General features: G+C 49.1%; 1 protein-coding gene across 3 annotated transcripts in view; it reads right to left on the bottom strand.

Annotated features, from left to right (window-relative positions):
- Window positions 1–344: 344 nt before the first annotated feature.
- Window positions 345–25,084, bottom strand: part of RCSD1 (RCSD domain containing 1) — a 70,067-nt gene continuing 45,327 nt past the window's right edge. For 2 of the 3 annotated variants that reach the window (XM_024742421.1, XM_024742423.1), the window contains 6 exons: window positions 21,769–21,867; window positions 20,523–20,612; window positions 16,503–16,574; window positions 12,793–12,996; window positions 9,722–10,360; window positions 345–3,753 (listed from right to left, as the gene is read on the bottom strand). In XM_024742421.1, the coding sequence (XP_024598189.1) occupies window positions 3,721–3,753; window positions 9,722–10,360; window positions 12,793–12,996; window positions 16,503–16,574; window positions 20,523–20,612; window positions 21,769–21,867 (1,137 nt within the window). In that variant the 3' untranslated portion in view covers window positions 345–3,720. The remainder of the gene's footprint in view (window positions 3,754–9,721; window positions 10,361–12,792; window positions 12,997–16,502; window positions 16,575–20,522; window positions 20,613–21,768; window positions 21,868–25,084) is intronic. The other variant, XM_024742422.1, reaches the window with a different exon arrangement.

Genomic DNA, 25,084 nt, shown 5'->3' with positions numbered 1-25,084 from the left:
CCCCGCTCGTCGCAACTAGAGAAAGCCCGTGCGCAGCAACGAACACACAAAGCGGCCAAGAATAATGACCTCCTTTTAAGTACCTCCCCTTAAGAAGAAGCCCATCATTCCTCTAACTTACCTCAAGGAGACAACAGACCATGGGAAAAAAAAAAAGATGTGATGACAAAGGAGACCTAAAATATTACCTCTCTCAGGATACACGTTTTGATTGGGAAGAAGACTAGAGCCAGCGAAATCAGTTGCTAACATTTCAGGCATCTGGGATCAGTGAGGGAGTTTTTGGGCAGCAACAGATGTTGAAAATAATCCTATTCCAGCTCTGAAATCAGTTTAATCATTCATTACTTACCAAATGTTTATTGAGCACCTATAATACATGAGGCACTGGCACAATGAACTACACAAACAGACTTGACCCTCATGGAGCTCCAGGCTGGCTCTGGACACAGTGATACATTATTACATTTAAAACGAGACTGATTTTTCTTTGGTGGCTTATGAAAACAAATTCCGTTTTATCTGAGTAGCACTCGAATTTTGCTCAGAGCTCTATTGTTGTTGTTGTTTCTCCCACACAGCATCATATCTTTTGGTAACAGCACTCTGATTTTACCTTGCTCCATTCACAGTCCTTGCAGATGAAATAGAATTAACTCACCTAGCCCCTAACTGCAGGAGAGTGACAGAGGGCCGGCCAATCTGATCTCTGCATCTCCTTGGTCATAATGATTGGCTCAGGTATAGATATAGGATCCCCACCAAGCCTATAGAAAACCTTTGCAGGATTTTTCCCCACAGTTACTGGGAAAAAAATAAGCTCTTTCCATTGGGTTTGCAGGCTGGGAAGAGGCTGCCTGAGAATATGGCCAACACAGAGGAAAGCAGAGACCAATAACAGAGAAAGATTTCTGACATTGCTTAAGTGCTTGTATTCAGGTCTGTCCATGGATTGTCAAAACGTATTATTCAGTGTATAGAAGGAGGGAGGGAGAGACGGACAGACAGAGAACGAGAGAGAGAGAGGGAGATTCATAGATATAGCTGTTTTGTATCAGCCTGTTTGAGTTGGGTTCCTTTCATTAGCAACTGAAGGTCCTCATTCATTCAACTGTATTAAAGTTTTACATTCCCAAGAGTACCGAATCAAAAGAAGATGATGAACTGGTTGTCCACTCCTTTATTCCCTTATCTGACATTTTACGGAGTGACTAGTCAGCTGGTCACAGGCCAAAACTGGTCTGGCAAACAGGGTCCTGTTGAGGGTGACCTCAGTGGTGAGAGTGGACTTCTGAGGTCCCTGAGCTCTTCTTCATGGTCATATCTGGTTACCCAGTTCCACATGCAGCCCCCTTTTCAATACTGGCATATCCCTTCAAAGCATTCAAGTTTTCTTCCTGCTCCCTCTCTGGAGAAAGGAAGGACACAGTTTAATATTCAAGCTGGGTTACAAAGGTAGTGGAAGAATGATTCTGATTTTTCTCTTCAGCCTTGTAGCTGTGAAGAATCAGTGTTTTCCTTCAAGCCTATTAAGGAATCCTGATAAAAGTCTTCCTGGCCTGGTGATGACTCTGTGCCACCTAAGACACAAATGGATTTCTTCAATCCACGGTGTGAAATCCCAGTCTCAGCCATGGTGTTGCAACACTGAATCACGGTCACTTCGAGAAAGGAGAGCATTAAACAGCCAGGTTGCAGCGCCCACAGGGAACAGGTCCTGCCTTTGCTTCACGAATTCCCCGCCAAGAACCCCATCACTAATAACAACGCCTGCGGCGGGGCCTTTGTGTTCTCACAAAATAGATCAAATTATGTGACTGATAGGGAACTGGGGAGACAACTGGACACCGTCATACATGCTCCTTCAGTGTCACATTCTTAGTTTTTGTTGCTCCTTCTTCATCTGCTACTGTAAGGTATGGACCCTCCAGAAGAAAAATAGAGTTTTATTTTTACATCTACATCCCATCTGTCCCGTTCCTTTTTCTAGTAAGAGAAGTGGCAGATTTCCCTTTTTCATTGCAGTCATGCTCACGTTCTCAAAACTCTTGCCCAGATATTTGCACGAATATATAAACAGCCCAAAGACATATATAAATAAATCCATGTATTGTTTAGGGGGTATACTTCTCTGTCGATGACAGATAGATGATAGGTTAGATAGATGATAGATATTATACAGATCTCAAAATAACTGACACACATATCTCCCAAACTCTGCTAAAATACAAAGCTTATTATGGTATCAGTCTTCACTAGATTACAAGGTTTAGAAGCTGCATTTGATTTAAAAATAGTTTTTGAAAAAATATATATCCCAAATATTAACACTATCCTGGAGTTAGAAAAACTGTAAATGGGGTGATAAACCGAGGTACCAGCAGTGAGATAAGGCCTTTTAAGTCTGGGAAACTACTTTCTGTGGTCAGAGTAGAGTGTGGTCTAAGAGACCTCCAGAAAAATGACTGCTCCAGCTACCAAGTCAGCATACTGAGATACTGAAATACTCAAATCTGAATAAGGGCCAACCCTTAAGATTAAACATTTATTTGGACGAGCGTCTTTCAGCAGGAGTGTGGGAAGAGGGGAGAGGATATGTCAAGGAAGGGGTATCAGGCCCCCTGTCCCCGGCGAAGCCCCACGCACTCTCCGAACAGACCGATAAAGCAAGAGCTACCCAGGAGGAACAGACAGAAGACCCGCCCCACCCCTCCTGAGTCGGGGAGGAGAGCCTGGGTTTCCGTTCAAGTCAGAGAAGCCAGGAAGGATGTTCTCATTATGTAGCTTGCACATCACGAAGCTCAAAGCACTTCCCAGGAGATATCTAATCCGTGCTCGAGGCTCCCCCTCCGGAAGCACAAACTTCATCCTAACCAGAGGGCAGGCATTGTCCAGGTGTCACTGCTCTGCTTACAGGATGAGGAAATGCAGCACAGAGACATCTTGCCTCTCCAAAGGAGCTGCTGCCCGCCTCTGCTCGCTCTCCCCCTGGCAGAAGCAGGTGAGCCGAGCTGGTCGCCTCCCAGTGTATCACCAGCTAGAGAATTACCTGATGGAAAAGCTCCCGTTGCTGGAACAGACACATATTTTTAAATGTTTCAATAATTATCTCTTCTCGGCCAATGTTTTCAAAATTGGTTGGCCAGTCAAATCTGGACCAAGCTGAAAGGCTGTCTCAGGGTCTCCATACAATTTAAGGTCTTCTGTAACTTACAGGATTTATATTTCCAGTGATACTACTTTGTTTCTAGCTACTTGAAATGAGTTTTTACTTACAGTTGAGAATCATGAAAACTTAAGAACAATAAAAAGGCTGTCACCTTACACAAACACAATCTGATTAGGTAGATCTCAGTCCAGTTCTGAGGTCCGCTATAGGGTTAGGTGGGTGTGGACAGTATATGGGCCCCACAGTTTGACCAGTATTCCTGGGGAGTTGTCACCATAGTACATTGTTTTAAATAAGTTGTTTTTTTTTAAACCAAGTCCATCAAGTGACACAACTTTTATCAAGTTGATAAAAGTCTGCTGCCCTCAGATCCAATCTCTGTCTACAATGGTGCTGAGGTCGGGAAATGGCACCCTGTGTCCTCAGGCTGACTCCAGACCCTCAGCCCATCCCGCTTCTGCGATGGCTTCCTTTGCTGCCGCTACAATCATTGCTGCTACTTCAAGGACACGGCTCCAGCAGCTTCATCACTAGGCACAATGAGATCTTCTTCACATTTTAGTGTCCTGGACAGGGGTATTATCCTGTGAGCAGAGGAGGAAGGAATAAATTAGGAGGAAAGTAGGAAATCTGGACACTCAGCCTGTGTCCTTGGGGATGCTACGTCGGGTAATAGTAGTAATAGTGATAATAATGCTATGTGCCTGACATAGTTTTTCACGTGCATCAACTCATTTATTCCTCACGAAAGCAATATGGGTTTGGTAGTTCTATTAGCTCTGTTTTATAGGTGGGGTAATTAAGGCACAGAGAGGTCAAGTGACTTCCCCTAGGTCACACAGCTAGTAAGTGGTGGGGTCAGGATTTAAACCCCGGGACCGGAGCTTGAGCCCTCAACGAGGACACTGCCTATTCCTTGATGCATGGCTTCCCATGTCCTCCTTACCCTAGCTTCTTACTTCCTCACTCATTCCCATTAATTTCCTCATCCTGAAACACTGCTCAAGAATCAAAGAGAAAGAAGAAAAGTACCTCATGAGAAGAAATGCGTTAAGGCTAACAACGGAATTTCAGGTTTCAGTTAAATGTAAGTGAAGAAACAAAGCGAGCAGCAGTTTGGTTTTGGAGATATGGAGCGTGAGGGACTGGTGGGCCTGTGGATGTGTGGTTGGGACCGTGGTGAGAGCCCGGCTGGTGCTAAGCAGTCAGGAGGGGCCGGCAGGTAATGGTGAGGACCAGGGGTAGGAGTCACTGACGAAAGGAGATAAGGGCTTCCCTGGTGGCGCAGTGGTTGAGAGTCCGCCTGCCGATGCAGGGGACACAGGTTCGTGCCCCGGTCCAGGAAGACCCCACACGCCGCGGAGCGGCTGGGCCCGTGAGCCATGGCCGCTGGGCCTGCGTGTCTGGAGCCCGTGCTCCGCAACAGAAGAGGCCACAACGGTGAGAGATCCAAACATGTTTGTAGGCAGAAAGGGGTGAGCTAGTGAGGAGCTGGAAATACAGAAGAGTAACAGAATGGGGAAATCTTAGTGTAACACTTGACTTAAAATGCACACACACGCTCCACAAATATCTTGTAGAAAAGTGCAGAAAATGGTAGACACAGCAGACAAGGGGGATTGCCTTATCAAGGAAAGGGGCCTCTCTTCAGATGTGCAGGAAGAAGAGACTCGGAGGGTATGAGCAAGTGGCAAACAGGCTGGTCTTCCCTTTAGGTAAACAGGAAGGAGGTGAGGTCATCCGCAGAGTGGGAGAGGGAGAGGTAGGGAGCGAGCTGGACGAACGGTGATGAAAACAGGATCATAGAGAAGCAGTGAGAGGGTGTCAGGCAGCAGTGAGGTTGGATACGGTTCATCTGGGTCGGTAAGAGTTTGTAAGAGATCCAGGCAGCATGGTTTCGTGAATTCCACCACTGACACAAGTCTTGGCAGAGAAGGTGGGTGTGAGAGTGACTTAGCTTTGGGGATTAATACAGAAAGATAGAGCAGGTCGATGGTGAGAGGGAGATTAAAGTGCAGAAGGACAGCAACGACAAAACATGCGGAAGCACAGCTCGTTAAGTGACTGGCCACGGAGGGAGCCTGCGGGGCAGGGACATGGGATCTCAGTGGAAGGTAGTTCAGAGGCTAAGGGAGGGACTGAGGTAGAAACGCAAGCGGAGGAAGGTGGCAAAACTTTGACAACCTTAGTCCAACCCCCTGGTTTTGCAGAGGAAGAAACCCAAGCTCCAAGAAGGGACAGGAGTTGTCCAAGGTCACAGAGCTCGATGTTGACTCGAAGGACACCAGCACTACTCATCAGAATAAACTGCTTCACAAAGCACCTCTGTACATCTACATAACTTATTTAATCTGGGAGGGGCACTGCTTCCAATGCTCTTTTGGTCTTTTCAAGCCTGGTCAAAGTTAGAACCAAGGGCTTCCCTGGCGGCGCAGTGGTTGAGAGTCTGCCTGCCAATGCAAGGGACGCGGGTTCGTGCCCGGTCCGGGAGGATCCCACATCCCGCGGAGCGGCTGGGGCCGTGAGCCATGGCCGCTGAGCCTGCACATCCGGAGCCTGTGCTCCACAACGGAAGAGGCCACGACAGTGAGAGGCCCCCGTACCGCGAAAAAAAAAAAAAAAGTTAGAACCAAAATGCCTCGAGCAGTGGTGCCAAAGGGTTCCCCAGTAAAGACAACTGTGAAGTGGGCCCCTTGTGTCACGGGCTTCCCCAGCACACCATGCCTGTCCAAGTTCCTTCCTGGATCTCAACAGAGGCAGCGCACACCACTAAAGAGACGGCTTCCGGCCCCGATTTAATCCCCATCTTGTTCTTTGATTGGTAGAAGTATCTTGATCAGATAAACTACAAGAAGAATAATGCTCAGTGTCAGACTGTCAAGAGGAAGGGATAAATATATTTAGCAATTAAAAAATACATCTTTGGGGCTTCCCTGATGGCTCCGTGGTTAAGAATCCACCAGCTAATGCAGGGGACACGGGTTCGAGCCCTGGTCCAGGAAGATCCCACATGCCGTGGAGCAACTAAGCCCGTGTGCCACAACTACTGAACCCACGTGCCTAGAGCCCGTACTCCACAACGAGAGAAGCCACCGCAATGAGAAGCCCGTGCACCACAACGAAGAGAAGGCCCCGCTCGCCGCAACTAGAGAAAAGCCAGCGCGCAGCAATGAAAACCCAACGCAGCCAAAAATAAATAAAATTTATAAAAAAACAAAAAAAAACCCACCACATCTCTGTCCAAAATAACTGCAGCTCAGTCCATCAAACCCAAATAGGACTGAAAATATGAACACTGAATTGTATATGGTGATTATGCCTACTAAGGAGAGAGGTGCAAAGAGGGAGACGACGGTAGAGATACAAAATTCATTCTCATATATCACTTGTATGTGGAATCTAAAATATGACACAAATGAACATATCTATGAAAGAGAAACAAAGTCACAGACAGAGAAGAGGCTTGTGGTTGTCAAGGGGAAGGGGGTTGGGGGAGGGAAGGATTGGGAGTTTGGGGTCAGCAGACGCAAGCTATTATATATAGGATGGATAAACAACAAGGTCCTATTGTATAGCACAGGGAACTATACTCAATATCCTGTGATAAACCATAATGGAAAAGAATATGACAAAGAATATATATGTGTATAACTGAGTCACTTTGCTGTACAGCAGAAATTAACACATTGTAACAACTATACTTCAATAAAATTTTTCATTCTCCATACTTCTATGTGGCTAGAATCTTTAAAAGATTGTATTCAATGCACTATGGAATACAAATTATTCTAGACAATTTTACCAGTAATTTTAGATATAGGTCAGTTGGAAAATGACTCTAACACATTACTACTTAAGTCATTAATTTATGAATTGATGGTAACTATAGGCAAAATAGGAGAAAGGCTATGCTATGTCTGCCTGCTTCCATTTTAAAACCACAACAGGAATCTAGAGACCAGACCTTTTGTTCACCTTATCAAACTTTGCCAATTCCTTATGAAAAGTAAACGAACTGAAAAGCCCCAGTGAGTAGCAAATTATTAGTAGTGTGATTCAAGGGAAAAACGGAAAGTTTAGAGGTACAATTTCTGGAAAAGACATATTTTCAACCAAGTCTTTTTGCTGTTTATTTGGCACCTCAAACACATACCCATCTTTATCCTTGTATATTAAAGAATTTAATATATTAAATCCTCAAGAATTTTTTCAAGAATTTTATAATATTCTTTAATTAAAATCTCCTTGGGGGCTTCCCTGGTGGCGCAGTGGTTGAGAGTCCGCCTGCCGATGCAGGGGACGCAGGTTCGTGCCCCGGTCCGGGAAGATTCCCACACGCCGCCGGGCCCGTGAGCCATGGCCGCTGAGCCTGCGCGTCCGGAGCCTGTGCTCCGCAACAGGAGAGGCCACAACAGTGAGAGGCCCGCGTACAGCAAAAAAAAAAAAAAAAGTTTTTAAAATTTTTTTATTTTTTTGGCCATGTTGCGTGGCTGTGTGATCTTAATTCCCCAACCAGGGATGGGACCTGGGCCCACAGCAATGAAAGCTCCGAGTCCTAACCACTGGACCACCAGGGAATTCCCCCAATTTTTTAAAGTATTACTATATGAAAGAAAGCTTAATGAACATTCGAAAGCAACACGTTTAGAACCTGAACACTATCAATCTGGGGTATAAAAATACAACCACAAATAAGAAAGGCTGGAAGGATGTACACATGCCAGCCCTGTGTGATTTGGGCATAGTCCTAAACAACAGCTCTCAGATGGCATTTTGGAAAGCTACAGGCTTTGAGTCTGTTCAACCAATTTTGTGCTTATAAATTACTTCACCAAGTCACTTCAAGGATCTAGATATTAACCACTGTAAAAAACAAACAAAACCAAAAAACATCACCACGGTTGGGGCACAGTATGGGGGAGAGTCAGGGAGAGCTGGGCAGGGGCCCCCCACGCAGGGCCTCACAGAGGGTTTGGAAGCTGTGTTTTGAGTGCTCTGGGACAAGGGGGAGCAGAGGTGCCATGGGTTGTGTCCTCCTCCAAAGATATGTCCAATCCTAACCCCCAGTACCTGTGAATGTGACCTTATTTGGAAAGAGCATCATCGTAGATGTAATTAAGGATCTTAAGATGAGATCATTCTGGACTTAGGGTGGGTCCACATCCAATGACGGGTGTCCTTATAAGACAAAGGAGAGGGAGATTTGAGACACACAGACACAGGGAAAGACCATGTGAAGATAGAGGCAAAGGTTGGAGTGATGAGTCTACAAACCAGGGAACACTGAGGATTGCCAACCACCAGAAGCTGGAAGAGAAAAGAGAGGATTCCCAGGGTCGCCAGCAGCCACCAGAAGTTAGGGGACAGGCTGGAAAAGACTCTTCCTCAGAGCCTCCAGAGGGAACCAATCCTGCCAACACCTTGATTTTGGAGTTCTGGCCTCCTGAACTGTGTGACAATACATTTCGATTGTTTTCAAGCTGCCAATTTGTGGTAATTTGTTATGGCAGCCCTAAGAAACTAACACAGGACGTGAGCAATTTTAGCAATGAGTAAACACACACACACACACCCCTCTGGTTGCTGTACAGAGAATGGACTACGTAGGCAGAAAAAGTGGAAGCAGGAAGTGACATAAGAGGCTAATGTCGGAAGCTGACGGGGGCTGTGTTAATGAATGAATGAACTAACATAAAGGGAAGGGGGAAACACTGGAAGGTGACTTTGTTGATAAGATTGTTGGGGGGGGTGAGGGGCTTCCCTGGTGGCGCAGTGGTTGAGAGTCCACCTGCTGCTGCAGGGGACGCGGGTTCGTGCCCCGGTCCGGGAAGACTCCGCAACGGGAGAGGCCGCGACAGTAAGAGGCCCGTGTACCAAAAAAAAAGATTGTTAGGGGTGGAAGTAGGGGGCGGGACACAGAGCTTTTCTTGTGGAAACCAGCAAGGCTGGTTGTGCTCCTGAGGGCACAAGTAGGTGAGCTCAAGGTGGGCTTCCTGGGAGTGGTGGGAGGAGCCACATGACTAAGTGTAGGCCCAGCAGGAGGGCGGGACTGAGGCAGCCCCTCCTCATGTGCTCTCGGTGTCTAACACCTGTGCGTGCACAGATGGAACATAAAGCCTCCTTTAAAGCTTCCCTAGGGGAAGCCCTGCCCATTGCCGTGTTCTGCCTTCTTTACTGCGCCCCAAGGAGCTGCTGGTCTCATGCACTATTACTGTGAGCTTTGTATGGAAAGGAGCACCCCTTTTTCCTCTGAGAACGCCCCACAGAAGCGAGCCCAGTCCAGGACGCTGCATCAGGAGGCCTCGGTGTGTGGGCCTCAGTCACATCCAGAAGGGCGCCAGAACCCCGAGGCAGCGAGAAGCAGAGAGCATGGGACACGCTTCCCTTTCTAGTCCTTTTGTCCCCTCCCCATCAGTGACAGCCCGTCTCAATCCAGTCCCTGTGTTACTGCACACCCAGCTGATTGGTGATGGATGTAAGGAACAGGGCACGGGACATAGGATGCGCTGGCCCTGCCCTGTCCGGGTCGGGGGGACAAGCCAGGCCACCTACCTCCGTCTTGGGGACCTCACTGTTAGTGTCCGGCTGGGCGTGGCCAGTGACAGGGTCACAGCCTGGCTCGAGGATGGTCCCGTCATCTTGCTTTTCCTTGCCAGCCCCCTGCTCAGAACTGTGGTCGCCCTCCCCTCCTCCAGGGGGGTTTTGGGGGGTCTCCTTCCCCACAGCTCCCTCCTCCAGCCCCTCTGTGTCTTGGCTGCTTTTTTCAGGCTCCTCCTCTTCGCTGGCGGCTCTCTCCTTCACCTCTGTAGGCTCTTCCATCTGCCCTTCAGCCGGTTTCTCCTCCGTGGGGCTCCCACCCCCGTTCTCTGCCTCTGGGCTGGAGGCTCGGGCTGGACGCTGGCTGGCCCCCTCCTCGGAGCTCCCCATGGCCTTTTCGTGCTGCTGGGCTACCCTCAAAGCCCTGCCCTTCTCCTCCTGCTTCTCTGTCCAGCTGGGCGTCCTCCTCAGAGGAGGGGATCCTGGGGTCTTGCTCTTGGCTAGGAACACCTCGTCCCCATTCTCTTCCTTGGCACCATTCTCCTGGGAGGACTCCTCGGCCCTGAGCCCCCCCAGGTCCGCACAGTCCTCCGACTGAGACCTTCGGAATCGCCTGGAGGGAGGGCGCCTTTTTATGGAGCCCCTTGTCCGCACCTGCAAGAAAGTGTTAAGGAAAATGATCTACACCTGTGAAAAAGGCCAAACAGGGAGGGCGCATGTTCTTTCGATGTCAGTCTCGCACGCACAGCTTCACAAGCCCAACTGAGGATCATTTGATTTTCTAGGAGGATGTACCATTGCTTGCTATTTATTATAGGTTAGAGCCCTATGGGGCTGTGGTATTACATGGTAACCTGCAGATTTTTTTCTGTGTGTGTGAAGATGAAAATGCTGTCTATCCAGTAAAAAAAATAACCTAAGATTTTACTGGCCTGTAAAATAACAATCAACTCAGTGTCTAACAGCAATTTTATTCTAACATTTTTCCTTTTTAATTGCCTATAAATAACCAGTTCTTTGAATGAGCTTTACCGTCTTACAGGATCCCTCCTAAATTAACAAGTTGAACAAAATCTCTCTCTATTTCGTACCAGAGTCATGTTTTAACATTTTGAAGTTTCTACTTTGACAAAGGTGAACCCAACAGAAGAGAGGGTTGGGGGTCTGTGGGTGGCTGGTACCGTGACCTCACGGGTGTGGAGCTGGACAGCTGGTGATCAGCTTCCTCCCTTCCCCCCACCCCCACCCCCACCAAAGCTGGCTAACCCCGGGAGAGCTGAGCAGCCAGAATCCTTTGCTTTCTCCAGCGACGTCCAACTCTAGCAGAAGCCACACCTTAGAAACACCCAGCAGAGCTGCCTGAAAACCATTTTCTCTCTGGGAAGTGTGTGAATCTCAGAACCAGGCCTCACCTGGGTCCACTGGACTTTGTCAGAAGTTCAATGGCGTGTTTATAGTGGGTGTCCTACCTTACTCAAGTGATGTGTCTTTAAAAATTTATGTGCAAATTAAATCTTATTTTCTCGCTGATTTGCATTTTGGTATTTGTCAATCCTAGTTGTCTCAGAAGTTTGGAATGAATACTTTTTTTTTTTTTAATTTATTTAGTGGCTTCTCTTGTTGTGGAGCACGGGCTCTAGGTGTACGGGCTTCAGTAGTTGTGGCGCACAGGCTTAGTTGCTCTGCGGCATGTGGGATCTTCCCAGACCAGGGATACGAACCTGTGTCCCCTGCACTGGCAGGCGGATTCTCAACCACTGCACCATCAGTGAAGCCCTGAATACTTGGTTTTAAAAGGGCTTCCCAGGAACTTTCCTGAGACCACAGTGAGGCTAGCCCTGCAGGCTATCAAGGCCCCAGCCCTCATGGCCAGCAGGGTTCAGAAATAATCCTGCCTGCTCCCTTACTGCTGTCACAGACTAAAGCCCCCAGTACTATGACCAGGTGGCGGAGCCTCCCTCCCTGCCTCTACATCCCACTGACATCCTGTGAGAAGACAGGGCTCTCTCCTGGGTTCCTCTCTGCTCTCGGGGGTCTCTCCATTGCCCTGGGCTGAAGGATCTCCACTCTGTCCCCAGCCGGCAGGCTCAAGCCTACCCCATCACCTCCTCGCCACCACTTTTGTTTCCTTGGGCCCTACCTGTTTCAACACATTTGACCTCTTTCCTAGATGGATCCTCTGGAAGGGCCCAGTAGATCCTGCTCTCTCCATCCTTAATTCTAAGGTCACATTTATTTAACTTTTCCTGGCATCAGAACCCTTTAATTCAGGGACTTCCCTGGTGGTCAAGTGGTTAAGACTCTGCGCTTGCACTGCAGGGGGTGCGGATTCGATCCCTGGTCGGGAAAGTAAGATCCCGCATGCCCGTGGTGCAACCAAAAAAAAGAAAAGAGCCCTTTAACTCTTAGTCCCTGCCTGGCTCTGGTCCAAATTTGCTGGGTACCTGCTTGGAGTGTACTGGACTGTGTGTACCTCTGATTCTCTTGATTCTTACCTCCTTCTAGTAGGGCAGGGATCTGATGAAATACACACAAGTATTAGGGCAGTATCTACAGAAACAGGTGCTGCCATACATCTTTTTGCAAAGGGAACGAGTTGGATATTCTTCAACTGGGGCAAGATGCAGTATGAATGATTTGAACCCGTGCTGGGACACTTAGGAGTATTCATATCAGGGCAGGACAGGACAACCTAGTAACCCTGCCCTCCCTTCTGCTGGGTCACTGATCAGGTCTTTAGTTTTTGTTTTCAGCTTTTGACATAACTCTCTGTGCAGCTGGGATCAGTACTGAATTCCTGCCCCTCTCTCCACAAAGGATGGAGCGCTCTATCCCCTGCACCTGTCTTTCAGGTGAGTGGCACAGTTACAGGGAGAGCGGATGAGAAAAGCAGGCTAGGTAGAGGGTGATCTTAGCTCAGGGATCACTTGCCAGGAAGAGAAGAAATTTCCTTTGTTAAAAACCACATCTTACCACAGCTCAGAAGTGTCCTCCTTTCTCCAGGACAACAGGGTAGAGGTGATTCAGAATTGCCCAGTGTCCGCATTTCCACAGACACACCACAGTACTTAGGACCCAGATATTACCTTATTGTAAGAGGGCAGATGACTGCCCTCAGGAGGCTGGTCAAAGCTGACGGGCACCTCCTCTGGCTCACTGGCCCGAGACCACACGCCAGGGCTGCTGGGGGTAGGAGGCGGGCTGTGAAATGGTGACACCATGGCCTTGAGTCCAGGACTCTTGGGTGAGGCCCCAGGCAGCAGGGCCGCTGGATCAAAGACTAAATTGGCCTGTAGAGAAAAGATGAGGAATTTCAAACCCAGGCTGCATTCCGTAAATGCCCAGGAAGCACTGATTTGATCCGGCAAAAATGCATCGGAACAGTCCCGATTTATAGACAAAGAGGCCAGAATAGCACCTGCAGGCACCAGGCTCTCATGCTGTCAGCACCCTTTACCATCGTTCTCATCAGAGTCAAGAGCAGTTACCGCTTACTGGATGCTTACTCTTTGCTGGGCATGTGCAGTTTTCCTCTCTACAACCACCCTACATGTTCGGTTTTGTTCTCATGGAACAAATTATCAAAGTGTTTAAGGAATCTGCCCTGGGATTCAAGCCAGGTCTGTTTGTCCCTCAGTCTCCAAGTACAGGGTCTCTCTCGGTAGACCACAGTGGTGGACACAGCAGGCCACCACGCCTTTCCAGCGGGGAGCCAGCGGAGCAGATGCCAGTGTGTGACCCTACTTGCAGCATCGCAGTGCAGGTGCAACCAGACCAGAATGAACCCCGAGGGCAAGCAAAGGGGAGGGGTTACCCGAAGGTAACCGAGGCCTGAGGGAGTCATGAGTTTGGTGGGGGAGGAGGCGGTGGTCGCAGATCTATCCGACTGCCTCGGGGAAGGTGGTGGTGCAGATGTCTACGGAGGGACTGAACGTGAGTCCCTTGGGTCCTCTAGCGCCACCTAGGGGTTCTTGTTCCTCCTGCTCTGACCTCTGCGTTTCCAAATCATTGCGCAGTTGCATCCTCCAGAGCAGGAGAGCCAGCAGCAAGGCCTCCAAGGGGAGGGACCAGGCTGGAGGGGCAGATAATGCTCTCCACGCAGACACACCCAACTCCAGATGTTGCCTCTTTCACTTAATAGCTGTGTGACCTACAGCGAGTCCAGTAGCCTTTCTGTGTCTCAGAGTCTTTATTTGTCCCATCGACTGAGCCTGACCTTTAGAGTCTTTTATGATCTGGTCCCCTTACTCTCTCCTGCCACTACCCGACTCACACCCTTTCCCTCCAGACTCCCCTCGGTGCCACCCTCCTGCCAGCCGAGGCTCTGTCACCTTGGAGAACTCCAACATGTACTTTAGGACTTGCACAGTATAGAACATTACACATGTTTAGGACGATGTTCGTATTTCAATTGTGATCTTAAGGAAGAATTTATAATACAGACAAGATTGTGTCATTGTCCAATTAAAAATATAAAAGTTAAACAGCAACAGTGTGAGCCCACGCCATGTCTAAAAGCAGCATGTTGCAGGTACAAAGGGACAGGTTTGGACCACAGAGGCTGTGGGAGATGGTGTGCTAGGATGGCTCAGAGGACTTCATGGCAGAGGGGATATTAACTGGGCATTAAAGGAGGTCTTCCTGCCCTCTCAGGGTCAAGCTGGGACATTCCCTCTGTAAGACTCCTTGCAAATAAAATGGGTCTTGCTAGCCAGCGGAAAACTTGAACTTTGAACTATGGACTATTCTAGTGAAGAAAAATCATAGTTCCTAACTCATCCAATAGAATACTTAGAAGAAAAATGAAGCTGGTGATGCACTTCTTAGTTCTTTCCCCACGTATTTCCAACAAAGTAAGGTTCCTATGGGATTTGGCCAAATTATATACTGTCGCTGACATTCTTCATGAGATTAAACCATTAGAGATTAAACCCTCATTCTCAGGTTGCGATGTTTCCCAAAGAGGCTTATTAATGACTAGAAAGGGGAATAACACCAAGACTGCAGGGTACACAGCATTTGCAAACTAACTTCTGGCACTTAGATGAGGTCTGTGGTAGGCTGCCGGGAGACAGAGGTAGGGGTTCTCGGCTACACCCTTTGGATGGCTGCTAGGAGGGAATGTCTGAGTTCTGGGGTCCCTTCTGAGAGATCCCTGGTATGTATATGGGGGCCCTGCAGCCTCCTACAGCGATGGGCAGCCCACTCCCTCCCTGCAGCTGGGGTGGGATCAGGGCTTTTCAGTATGAATTAAACTTCAGGGGAGACCCCCCCCCGCGATGAGGTAGGCTCATAACCCAAACCAGAGATGCTTCCCTTAACCCCAAATCAGGCTGGGGGCCAAATCCCTGGTCTCTCACATAGCTGGGAACTGCAGAGGCTGTGGCTACTTGTCTTGACACACCCCTAATAATGGCTTCAGAACAAGGTAGACGAGCCAATTTTATTAGTTGGACCCAGAGGGGAGGATCCAGTGCAGGAGAGCCTTGTTCTCCTGCACAGAGACTGCGGTGAAAGCTGGAGCATCTTCTACAGGCCCCACCCAGATATATCATGCCTGTCCCTCCTCTGTGCTTTAGCTCACGCTGTTCTCACACCAGGAGTACCTTCCTCCCTCCTTTCCAGCCACTATTCTTAAGGACTGACTCAGGAAATAGGTATTTCCTAAAGCAGTTGTTAATTACTCCTGCCCACTTGACTGTCTTCTCGCTCTAAACCGCAGTGGTTCTCAGCGGGGGTAGGGGGCAGGGGGATGATTTTGTCTCCAGGAGACATTTGGCAATGTCTGGGGACATTTTTCTTTGTCACAGTTTACTGAAGAGTGCTGCTGGCATCTAGTGGATAGGGACCAAGGATGCTGCTAAAGCATCTTGCAGTGTACAAGGCAGCCCCTGCAACAAAATTTACCAGCTCAAATAATGCCAAGGTAAAAAGTCCTGGTCTAGGGCTTCCCTGGTGGCACAGTGGTTGAGAGTCCGCCTGCCGATGCAGGGGACGCGGGTTCGTACCCCGGTCCGGGAGGATCCCACATGCCGCGGAGCGGCTGGGCCCGTGAGCCATGGCCACTGAGCCTGCGCGTCCGGAGCCTGTGCTCCGCAACGGGAGAGGCCGCAACAGTGAGAGGCCCGCGTACCGCAAAAAAAAAAAAAAAAAAAGTCCTGGTCTAGAGCAGTAGGAGTCGGATAGTTACCCACAATTTAGATCTCCAGTGTCTACTCTCCTATATGTCTTTTATTGTATCATGTGTGAAAACCTTGTCTCCCCAACAAGATTGTGAGATCAAGCACAGTGTCATATACTTCGTTTCCACTCCCAGGAAAGCCAGCCCCACTGTGCGCACAGTGGTGAGGGCTCTGGATGTATAAGGTGGCGAGGCAGGATGGAATGCTTTCCAAACAATGAACTTGGCCGTAGTGGTATAATGACTAGCACCTGAATTTCAGCCCTGTGTAAAGCTGAAACGGTTTGTGGCTGCATGCAGGCCATGGAGAGGACTTGGCTATTCCTGGAGTGTTTCCCGTGTATAACATCCTTTCCCATAAGACTCTTGAGGCATCTGATTATCTTCAATCTCCATTAGGTACTAATGACATGCGCTCATGTTTGATAGGGTCCTTATTTTAGCATTTTGCCCCCAGGTAGAGCCCCTCATCCTTCAGGGCAATTTGATCACTAGCTGGTTATCAGAGGTCAACTGTCCAGGTGACAGCTGGGACTACCCTAGGAGCCCCAAAGACATGCAAATGTTGGATAAGAGAGGGGGTTGGATAGGAGGTAACATCGATTCTGAACTTACCTGGAGCTTCTCGATCAGAGGCGAGCTCTTCACCTTGACTTTAGGAGGGTGGCTTGCATTGGGCGGTGACTTCTATAAAAGCAAATGGACCAAAACAAGCAAATGAGTGAGGTGAAGGGAGGTGGGGTTCTGGCTGGAGCCCAGAAGCCACAGTTGGAATAAGAGGAGAAGAAAAAGTTGGTTTTACCACCTCATCACTTAGCTTCGGGAGCTCACTTACCTCCTGAGGTCCTGGGCGTGGCAGAATCCCCTTCCCCTCTCCCTCACCCTACCACTAACAAGACCACTTGAATCTATGGATCAGAGCAGGCAGGACATCTGAAACACAGCAGGCCTCCTGTTCCAGGAAGAATGCCTTCATGGTCATTATGAGAGAACAGACTGTGTCTGAGGGGGACAAGATCTTCACCTCATGACCTTCAACAACACGAGCCAACAATTGGAGGGGATTTCAACGAGAAAGGGCACAGAGACCATCCATTCTGTTTGTCATAAACATAAGAAACCACAGAGCCGGAGTGAAACCTGACAGAGGTATACTTGAAGTTCTTCCCTTAAACTAATAATATTTTGGAAAACCCCACCAATAGTGTTGTTTATAAATTATCATATTCTAAAACACTGACTATTCATTTTGATGAAACAGACATTTATTGAGTATCTCCTACATTCCAGGCATTGTGTTGGTTACACAAAAATGAATATGATTGAGTGCCTGCCCTCTGAAAGTGGTCAGTGTCTGAGATATCTTGTGTATATATACACACACACACACCCCCATATATATGTTCTGTTAGTTGGGATATTTTTGCGATGAGTGTATTGTCAGGAATCTTGCCTGTCTTTGGATTTTATATTATCTAAAAAGATTCACTCCTTCCTGTTTTGTGTAAAATCCCTACAACTTGATTCTAGTTCCACAGCTATATTGATCCCAACAGGCAGGAACGATGACAGTGATGATGATGGTGATGGTGATGAAGAAAAAGATGACTTCCACGCTGTCAGACAGAGACCTATAGCTTGGGGACCCTGCTCCTCGCACCCATGTGCTAATTTACTTGAATCATAAGAAGAATAACACAATTTCTTATAAATATCCTGAGATAGTCACTGAGTGAGATGATTGTATTTTAGTGATGGAAGGAGACAGACTCACTCAACTGAACTCCCTGTGACCTTTTTAAGGCCCAGCATTGCAGGGCGGGGGAGGTGCTGGAGCATGGGGCAGCCACTGGCTGGGACTCAGGAGCTCCCTTCCCCAGCCCCTGCTAACTCCGGCTTTGACAGGAGCCAGATGGCTGCCCCGGCCTCAGCCGCCCCGGCCAAGACCCAGGCAGGTGGGCGGGTTGGAATAAACGATTGTAAGGCCTCCTCCAGCTCTCAGGTGCCTCTGGCTCCATGAGTTTACACCATCAGACATATTTCCAGGGCAGTCAGTCTTTCAAGGAGCCTTGTGTCCACCGTGAGAACAAAGAGCTTCCAGCCCAAACTCAGTTGTCCTTAATTTCTGGGCTTTACAGTGAAAGTTCATATGAGGCCGCGTTTCTGAAGATACTGTTTAGGAACTGCAGCAACAATTGTGCTGACAAAACTCACTTTATGTAATACTTTATTCTCTTCTGCAACTGACTAGTATCTTCTGAAGAGTGAAAATTCAAAAAACACAGCCCCTTCATCGTAGGACAGTGCTGGGAACCCAGCTCATGCCCTACAAAATCCTCATTGATTCGAATTGAACTGCAAAGCGGGAAGAATCCAGAAGAGCCGCCAATGCCATTCCTGGGAAGGCTGAAGGTGGCAGTATTTCCTTTACTGTTTAACAAGCAGCTCTACTGTTTAACAAGTGGCCTCCGCTCATACAGTTGGTGGAGAAAAGTCAGCCTGACATCTCTCTTTATGTATGTATATATGTCCATATATGACATTCCTATAATGTCTAGAATAATGACCAGATTTTTCAGATGGAACTGTTTTCCAGCCCTTCTGTGGGCAGGCAAGGCAGGCTCAGTGGCCATATTAAACACTCTTTTGGGTGGGTCCTCCAGAGAGGGGCAACTCCAGGATACCCTGTCGGCAGGGGCTGGCTCCACCGTCTCAGGCCTGTGCAGGCATAGGGAGGGGGCAGGGATGAAGAAGGGATGGGAAGACCCTCTCCGGCACTGTGCATTGGGAACCGAGGGGTAGCTTGACTGAGGCCTTCCCAGGCCCCCAAGGCTCCCGGCACTAGGGCTCCTGCAGGCTGTGTCGTGGGAGTCCGGAAGGAGAACTGTGGCAGCAGCCTCCACAGTTTTCTAACCCAGCCAGACAGAGCTGGCTGCTCGTTTTATTTTTATGTGAATTTCAAGCTCGTGACAAAAAGTCACTGATCTCTGGAAGCAACGTCCTTCCCACGTGCAAGCAGCCTGTCACTCCACGCGGGACCTTCCCTCTTAAATCCACCCTCCCATTCATCCAGCCCTTGGCTATTACATGCCATTTAGCTGCTGGTGGTGCCCCATGGGATGGAACATGTAAACGTATTTCTCCCAGAGCCACTGAACTCCCTCCACTTTTATCCAGGGGATAAAAGTCCCCATCTGGCCCCCATCATGTCTGGTCAGTGTTCTTGTCCCATTTTACAAAAAAGGAAGCAGGTGCAGTGCAGTGACTTCTCTGGGGCTGAGTCCAGGTCATCAGGGGGCAGCCTCACGGTAGGCACCTAGTGGCCACGGCCTCAGCCTATTGCCTAACACAGACTCCAAGCCCTCAGGGTGAAGGTCACGGGAGAAGTTCACCCTCAGTAAAGAGAAGTTGTTGGTATGGCTTTGATCGGAATGCTGGCTGATGACCCCACGAAGATGGGGTCAGAATCATGATATCAGCACCTGAGGAGACCCCAAGAAAAACGTAGTGTTTTTTAAACTGGGCTTCTTGGGGCGCTCTCATCCCAGAAGACCCCTGTCCAGTTTTGGGGTGGGGGGGAGTATTCTCAGAGCATATGGGGGGCCCCACCCCCTTCCCACTTGGTTGAGAGCAGCTCTGAGTTTCTGCTTTATCTGATGGGCTTCTGCTCATATGCCTTGGGTTGACAAAAAGGTTTGAAAACCGTTGACCGACTCCAAATGTTTCACTTTATAAATGAGAAAATGTAGACACCAAGGGCCTTGCCCAAGCCCACATGGCTATCCAGTGTCTGTCGTCAGGATGCTGGCCCCCAAAAAGGAAGCGGGGGAAAGAGGTATCACAGTTGGCATGTGGGAATTGGACTGTCTTTGGCTTGCTTGCTCTATTTTGGGGTTGGCCTCCCAGGCTGGACAAGAGAACATGCTAATCCATTTCTGGCGGGGACCACGACCACAGTGAAGCTTCCTGGGTTCCTGGGAGGGTGTGGACAGGTTGCTCTTACAGCTACAATTAGATAAATAAGGGTAGGTGAACATGCAGGCCGGGAATCCATTGGTGGCTATGATCTATGATCTATGATACCAGAGCCTTTATTATGTTGGTAACATTGGTTATTTATATCTGAGGGCAATGAGGCCTCCTGTGTGCTCTGGTTCTCTTTCAGTGATCCAGAACAATAGCCAGCCTTTTCAAGATACCACAGAAACCCACGCCTCTCTCACACTGCAGTTCTGCTTTACGTGAGTGCAGCCCTCTTTCCAGATGCTCTGCACACTTGGAAGATCGTATCAGTCAGACCTGGGAGTCAAACATGACTTTCATGACTCCTGAATCTGGTGTGGTAAAATACTCCACGGACCCATTCTCTTGGCGGAAATGCTCAGGCTTGAAAAATAGTGGTCCTGTCCTTGAAAACCATAAGGGAGGCTCAGTAACAGGGGGTAGGAAGGGACCTCGTTTTCAAAGTAAAGGATTCAGGAAGTGTTAAGGACATTCACCCCTGAATCTGAAATGGAGAAATTCCCTGCACAGGTTTCAAGTCTAAAAGTGTGAATTGCGTGCCTCCTCCTATAAAAAGGAGAAAGAAAGTCCATAACCAGCATCCTCTGAGCCCCCAGCAGCAGAAGCACTTACCTCTTCACCATTCTGGCCCAGCTCTACCCTGGGGGGGAACAGAGAGAGGGAGCAGGGCGGTTTCCTTCTTGTTGGCTTACTGGCTGGTGTCTAGAGGGAGGGCGACAGACAGACACACAGAGAGAAAAAGAGAGAGAGCTAATCAGGCAACAGGGAGGAAGAGGAAGGAAGTAGAAACTGGTTTTAGGAATGTTTAGGGATGTCTGGTGGAGAAAAGAATGAAGGGAGGGATTGCATGTCTTTGCAACTGCCCATTAACTTTATAAATTCATTCTAGTGAACTGTCTACCCATTTTGACTTTCAGGCTCTCTAGTCCTTTTCAGACTCTCCCAGTCCTTTCCTGCTGGAACATCCTCTTTTACTTGTGATTCACTGGCCTGCCTGAAGCAACATCTCACAATGACACCCACACCCAGCTTCTAAGCACTGTCAGCACCTTTGATCGATACTATCTCCTTCACCCTTTATGACATTCTTATCGTGTCTGAAATTATGGACCGATTTTTCAGATGGGAGAATAAAAACGCAAAACAACGCACCTAAAAAAGCATGACAATTACACTCTCGTTTGTCCCAAGGGGCCATGATAAACCTCCCCACACACTGGGGTTCCCTTCCCTCATTTCACTTCTAAGGAGCTCCTCACACTGTAGGACTCAAGAAAATCTAGCCCAAATCTCTCCAATGCTGCAATACCCCATTTGACACTGACCTCTCCAGCAGGATTCTAGAATCCACTGGTCCCCGGATCCCTTTCCTTCCTGATCCCTGGCTTCCTATCTGAATGTGCTTCCGTTTCCGTCCTCTCTTTCTTCCCAGTTCTCCTTCTGGAATCCACCCTTGTTCCGGATTCCTAAGCTTCCTAAGCTCCGGGGAGGAGCCTGGTGTGGGGACTTCTTTATTCTGAAGCAGTCCAGGCCTGGCACAGCTGTGCAAGATCTACGTCTCTATCAGTGGACGACTGGGGTGGACAAGCCCCGGGTTCAGACCCCCCGTCTCTAACAGCAGGGCTTTCAGCTCTCAGCCCTCCTGGCCACAGGGTAAGCCTCACTCTGGTGGGGAACGGTCCTGCCCAGGCCCAGCAGCATGGCGACATTCCTCACATTCAGAGAGACCCCTCTCCGGCTTCTCTTCCTAATTTGGTAACTATCAAGCCTCCTCCCTCCCTCTCCTCTGGGCCTGACCCAGACTTCCCCTTCCTCCAGCCCCATCCCAGGAGAGGGCCTCTGAAGCCTCCTGACTCACCTTTGCAGCGGCCGCCTGCTCCCTGAATCGCCCGGCCAGCTGGGCCACCGAGGGGGGCGCTGAGTCGTCCACACTGGCGTTGGTCTCTGCTGGCCTTTCCTGGCAAACCAAAGGGAAGCCAAAGTGAACCAGCAAATATGCACTTGGCACTGCTGAGCATCAGCACCGGGGGCCACACAAGGTGCTTGCTATGTGGCCGCAAGCAGGGATGCTGCCACAGTGAGGTCTTTGCACAGCGTTTTGCAATTGGCTCCTGCATTCAAAGATGTAAAAAACCCGTTCAGTCAACTGCATTTAGTGAATGTTTATAGTGTCCTTGGCCCTGGGTGTGGCTCTGGGGATCTGGGAAGGAATAAAACTTGGTGTTGCCCTGGGGGTGGAGGTTAGGGCACCCAGGGATCTGGGAGGCAGGACAAGGCCCGGTTCCTCGTCCCACGGAGACCCAGCCCAGAGAGGGCTCTATCAGGGACAGCATCTTCCCGTTGTCACATGAGGCTTCGAAAACTGTAGGCTGGCAAAATGCACTGGAGAGAGAGGCCTGTAAGTGTATCTAATGGGACGAGAAAACGTCTTTGATTGAACTTTTATTTATTTTGGCTGCATTGGGTCTTCGTTGCTGCACACGGGCTTTCTCTAGTTGCGGCGAGCGGGGGCTACTCTTCGTTGCGGTGTGCGGGCTTCTCTTGTTGCAGAGCACAGGCTCTAGGGCACGCGGGCTCCGTAGTTGTCGCTCTAGAGCGCAGGCTAAGTAGTTGTGGTGCACGGGCTTAGTTGCTCCAGGGCACGTGGGACCTTCCCAGACCAGGGCTCGAACCCGTGTCCCCTCATTGGCAGGTGGATTCTTAACCACTGTGCCACCAGGGAAGCACCTTGACTGAACTTTTGACAAGTATTTTTGTGTCTTGTTTCCCCTACTTAATTGAGTGCCTTGGGCATAGAAATGTTCAGAAAATATTCAGATAACATGAAAGTCAAGTAGCACGGCGATGAGAACCGGACTATCTGGATTCGACAGCTGAGTCGCTCCATCTCCCTAGCTCAGTGACCTTGGGCAAATGATTTTACCTTTCTGTACCTTGACAGGGATAACAGTAGCACATCACTCACAAGGTTGTTCTGTGGATTAAATGACTGACTATACATCTAAAGTGTGAGGACAAGGCCTAGGACATAAGAAGAGCTATAGAAGGGTTATTATTACTACGGGCAACGGGGTCCTTCCTTCCAAGAACACTGCAATGACTTCAGTTCTAGGGATTTGCATATTGCATTACTGTTCTCTACAGTGTCCTCATTGAGAGAGACTCACCCCTTTTACTGTTCTGTTCGTTTTTGCTGTGAGCTTTCTGCAAACTGGTGACCAGCTGGTTACCATGCCCCTGCTCTACCCCCAATGCAAACATTGGTTTCCTGTGGCCTTCCCTCCCCCAAGGTGCCTCTAGGCCCCCTGAAGAGGCCAAGATGCACCCTGGCCACTGTTCACTCCCATGTGCCATTTGTCACCAAGACTCATACGGTAAGTCATTAAGCACTGGAAACGGCTCCCCCACTTCTGCCTTGTTACATGCGGCCTAGGGAACCACACAGTTTTAATAATGTTTTTTAAATGTCCAGTCTCAGAGACATTCAGCTTTGGTTTTTGGTGACCATGACGATGGCATTTCGTACACAGACTGCAAACTCCCTCTGCCCACGTCTAGCCTGAAACTGGGAGGATCTGGGTAGCAGTTTGCTCGAGAAAGTCCATTTCTGTCTTTCCACGGGGCTCATGGCCTACAAAGACCAAGCATGCTCCGCTCCAGCTGCAAGCTTGCATCCCTGTACACCCCCACCCCGACTCTCTCTCTCTCACACACACACACTCTCTCTTTCTCTCTCACACACACACACTCACATACACTTCCTAGGCCCTCCTTTTTGCGCTAGAAGTGTCTCCAAGCTTTCTTACTTGGGTGCTCCCTCCAAAGGAAACGTCGCTGGTCACACCGTGATGCTGCCCCTGGAGCAGGGGAGGCACACACGGCCGCCCCCCACCGCCTCGGGTGAAGTTACATGGGGGCCAAGCTTTGTGAAGGGGGCTTTGCTTAGAGATAGGAAAGAACTGCAGTGGCCACGGATCTTCAGATCTGCGAACAGGCTGCTCTGGAGGAAAAGACAGGTCCCTCTTTACTGTTTCCTGCTGTAAGTCAAGTTTATTCTCATTCCAGCCTAAACATCAGATGCTGATTTCACATAAAGATGTAAAAGGATGCACCTCTCTTCAAGAAGCCAGAGTCCCCGACAGCGCTGGCGCGAGCGGGGAACCCAATGCGCGCTCTGATTAGTGCCCTACATGTGTCATGCAAGGCGTGGTCAGAGGCAAACATCTTGTCCTTGTGATTAATTAATTGAGCTGCTCTTGGCAAACATGCTGGGCCCATCAGTCTGTCCATCTGTCTAACTTCCCGCCCCCATAACAGCTCAGTCTCTCTGTCCTTTGCTATATACTGCTCGTGTCCTGCTGACAGTGCACTTTACCCTCAGCCCCGAAGGCGCCAATCACTAGCGGTGCAGGAAGATACATTCCAGATAAAAATAGAGCCGTACAGGAATCAGAAACTCCTCCCTAACTTCCCTGTCTCAAAACCAGGCTTGGCGAGGGGCAAGAGAACGATAAGGCTTCTGGAAGCATTTAGGGCTTAAAAGCTGGGTTGAAGGAAAGATTATTATACGTCTGAATTTGTTTTCCTGGAGCCCAGTGAATGGGTTTTCTTTAGAATGTCTATGGACTCCAGAGCTTGCTGAAGCCTGGCAAATCCACTCACTACCAGCACCTCTCCAGATGCTTCTCATCCTATGTTGTAGAAGAATGACTGATTGTTGCCTCCTCTCAGTTGGGCACATCGAAGCCCAGAGAGGGCAAGTAGCTTAGCCAGAGTCACACAGGAGAAGCCAGACAGAATAATCTGTGAAACACTTGACTCCCACCGCCTGATAATCCAGCAGTGGACATCAGTTAAGTAGCCTAATTTGTGAAAGTGCTTTGAAAACTGTAACGCGATATATAAATAGTGAAACTATTATAAGCTGCTGGGTTACGCAGGTACAGCAGAAGAAGCATGGCTTTGGGCGTGGACAGGCACCGTGGCTCAGCCTGTTTGAGGCTTTGCCTGGATTTCTGCCTTGCAAGTCTAGCAGGTACCACTAGTGACCTCCTCCAGTGGTTCAACATCACACCACCTTGGCCCCAGGCAGGTGAGAGTCTCCTTCCAGCTCACCTGCAGGTGTTCTCTCTCTTTCTCTCTCTCTCTGTCTCAGCCCTGAGGCTGGTTTGGGA

The sequence above is a fragment of the Neophocaena asiaeorientalis genome, unplaced genomic scaffold (assembly GCF_003031525.2).
Source record: "Neophocaena asiaeorientalis asiaeorientalis breed wild unplaced genomic scaffold, Neophocaena_asiaeorientalis_V1.1 scaffold99, whole genome shotgun sequence".
Classification (NCBI taxonomy): domain Eukaryota; kingdom Metazoa; phylum Chordata; class Mammalia; order Artiodactyla; family Phocoenidae; genus Neophocaena; species Neophocaena asiaeorientalis.
This window is presented reverse-complemented; position numbering and strand designations above follow the sequence as displayed.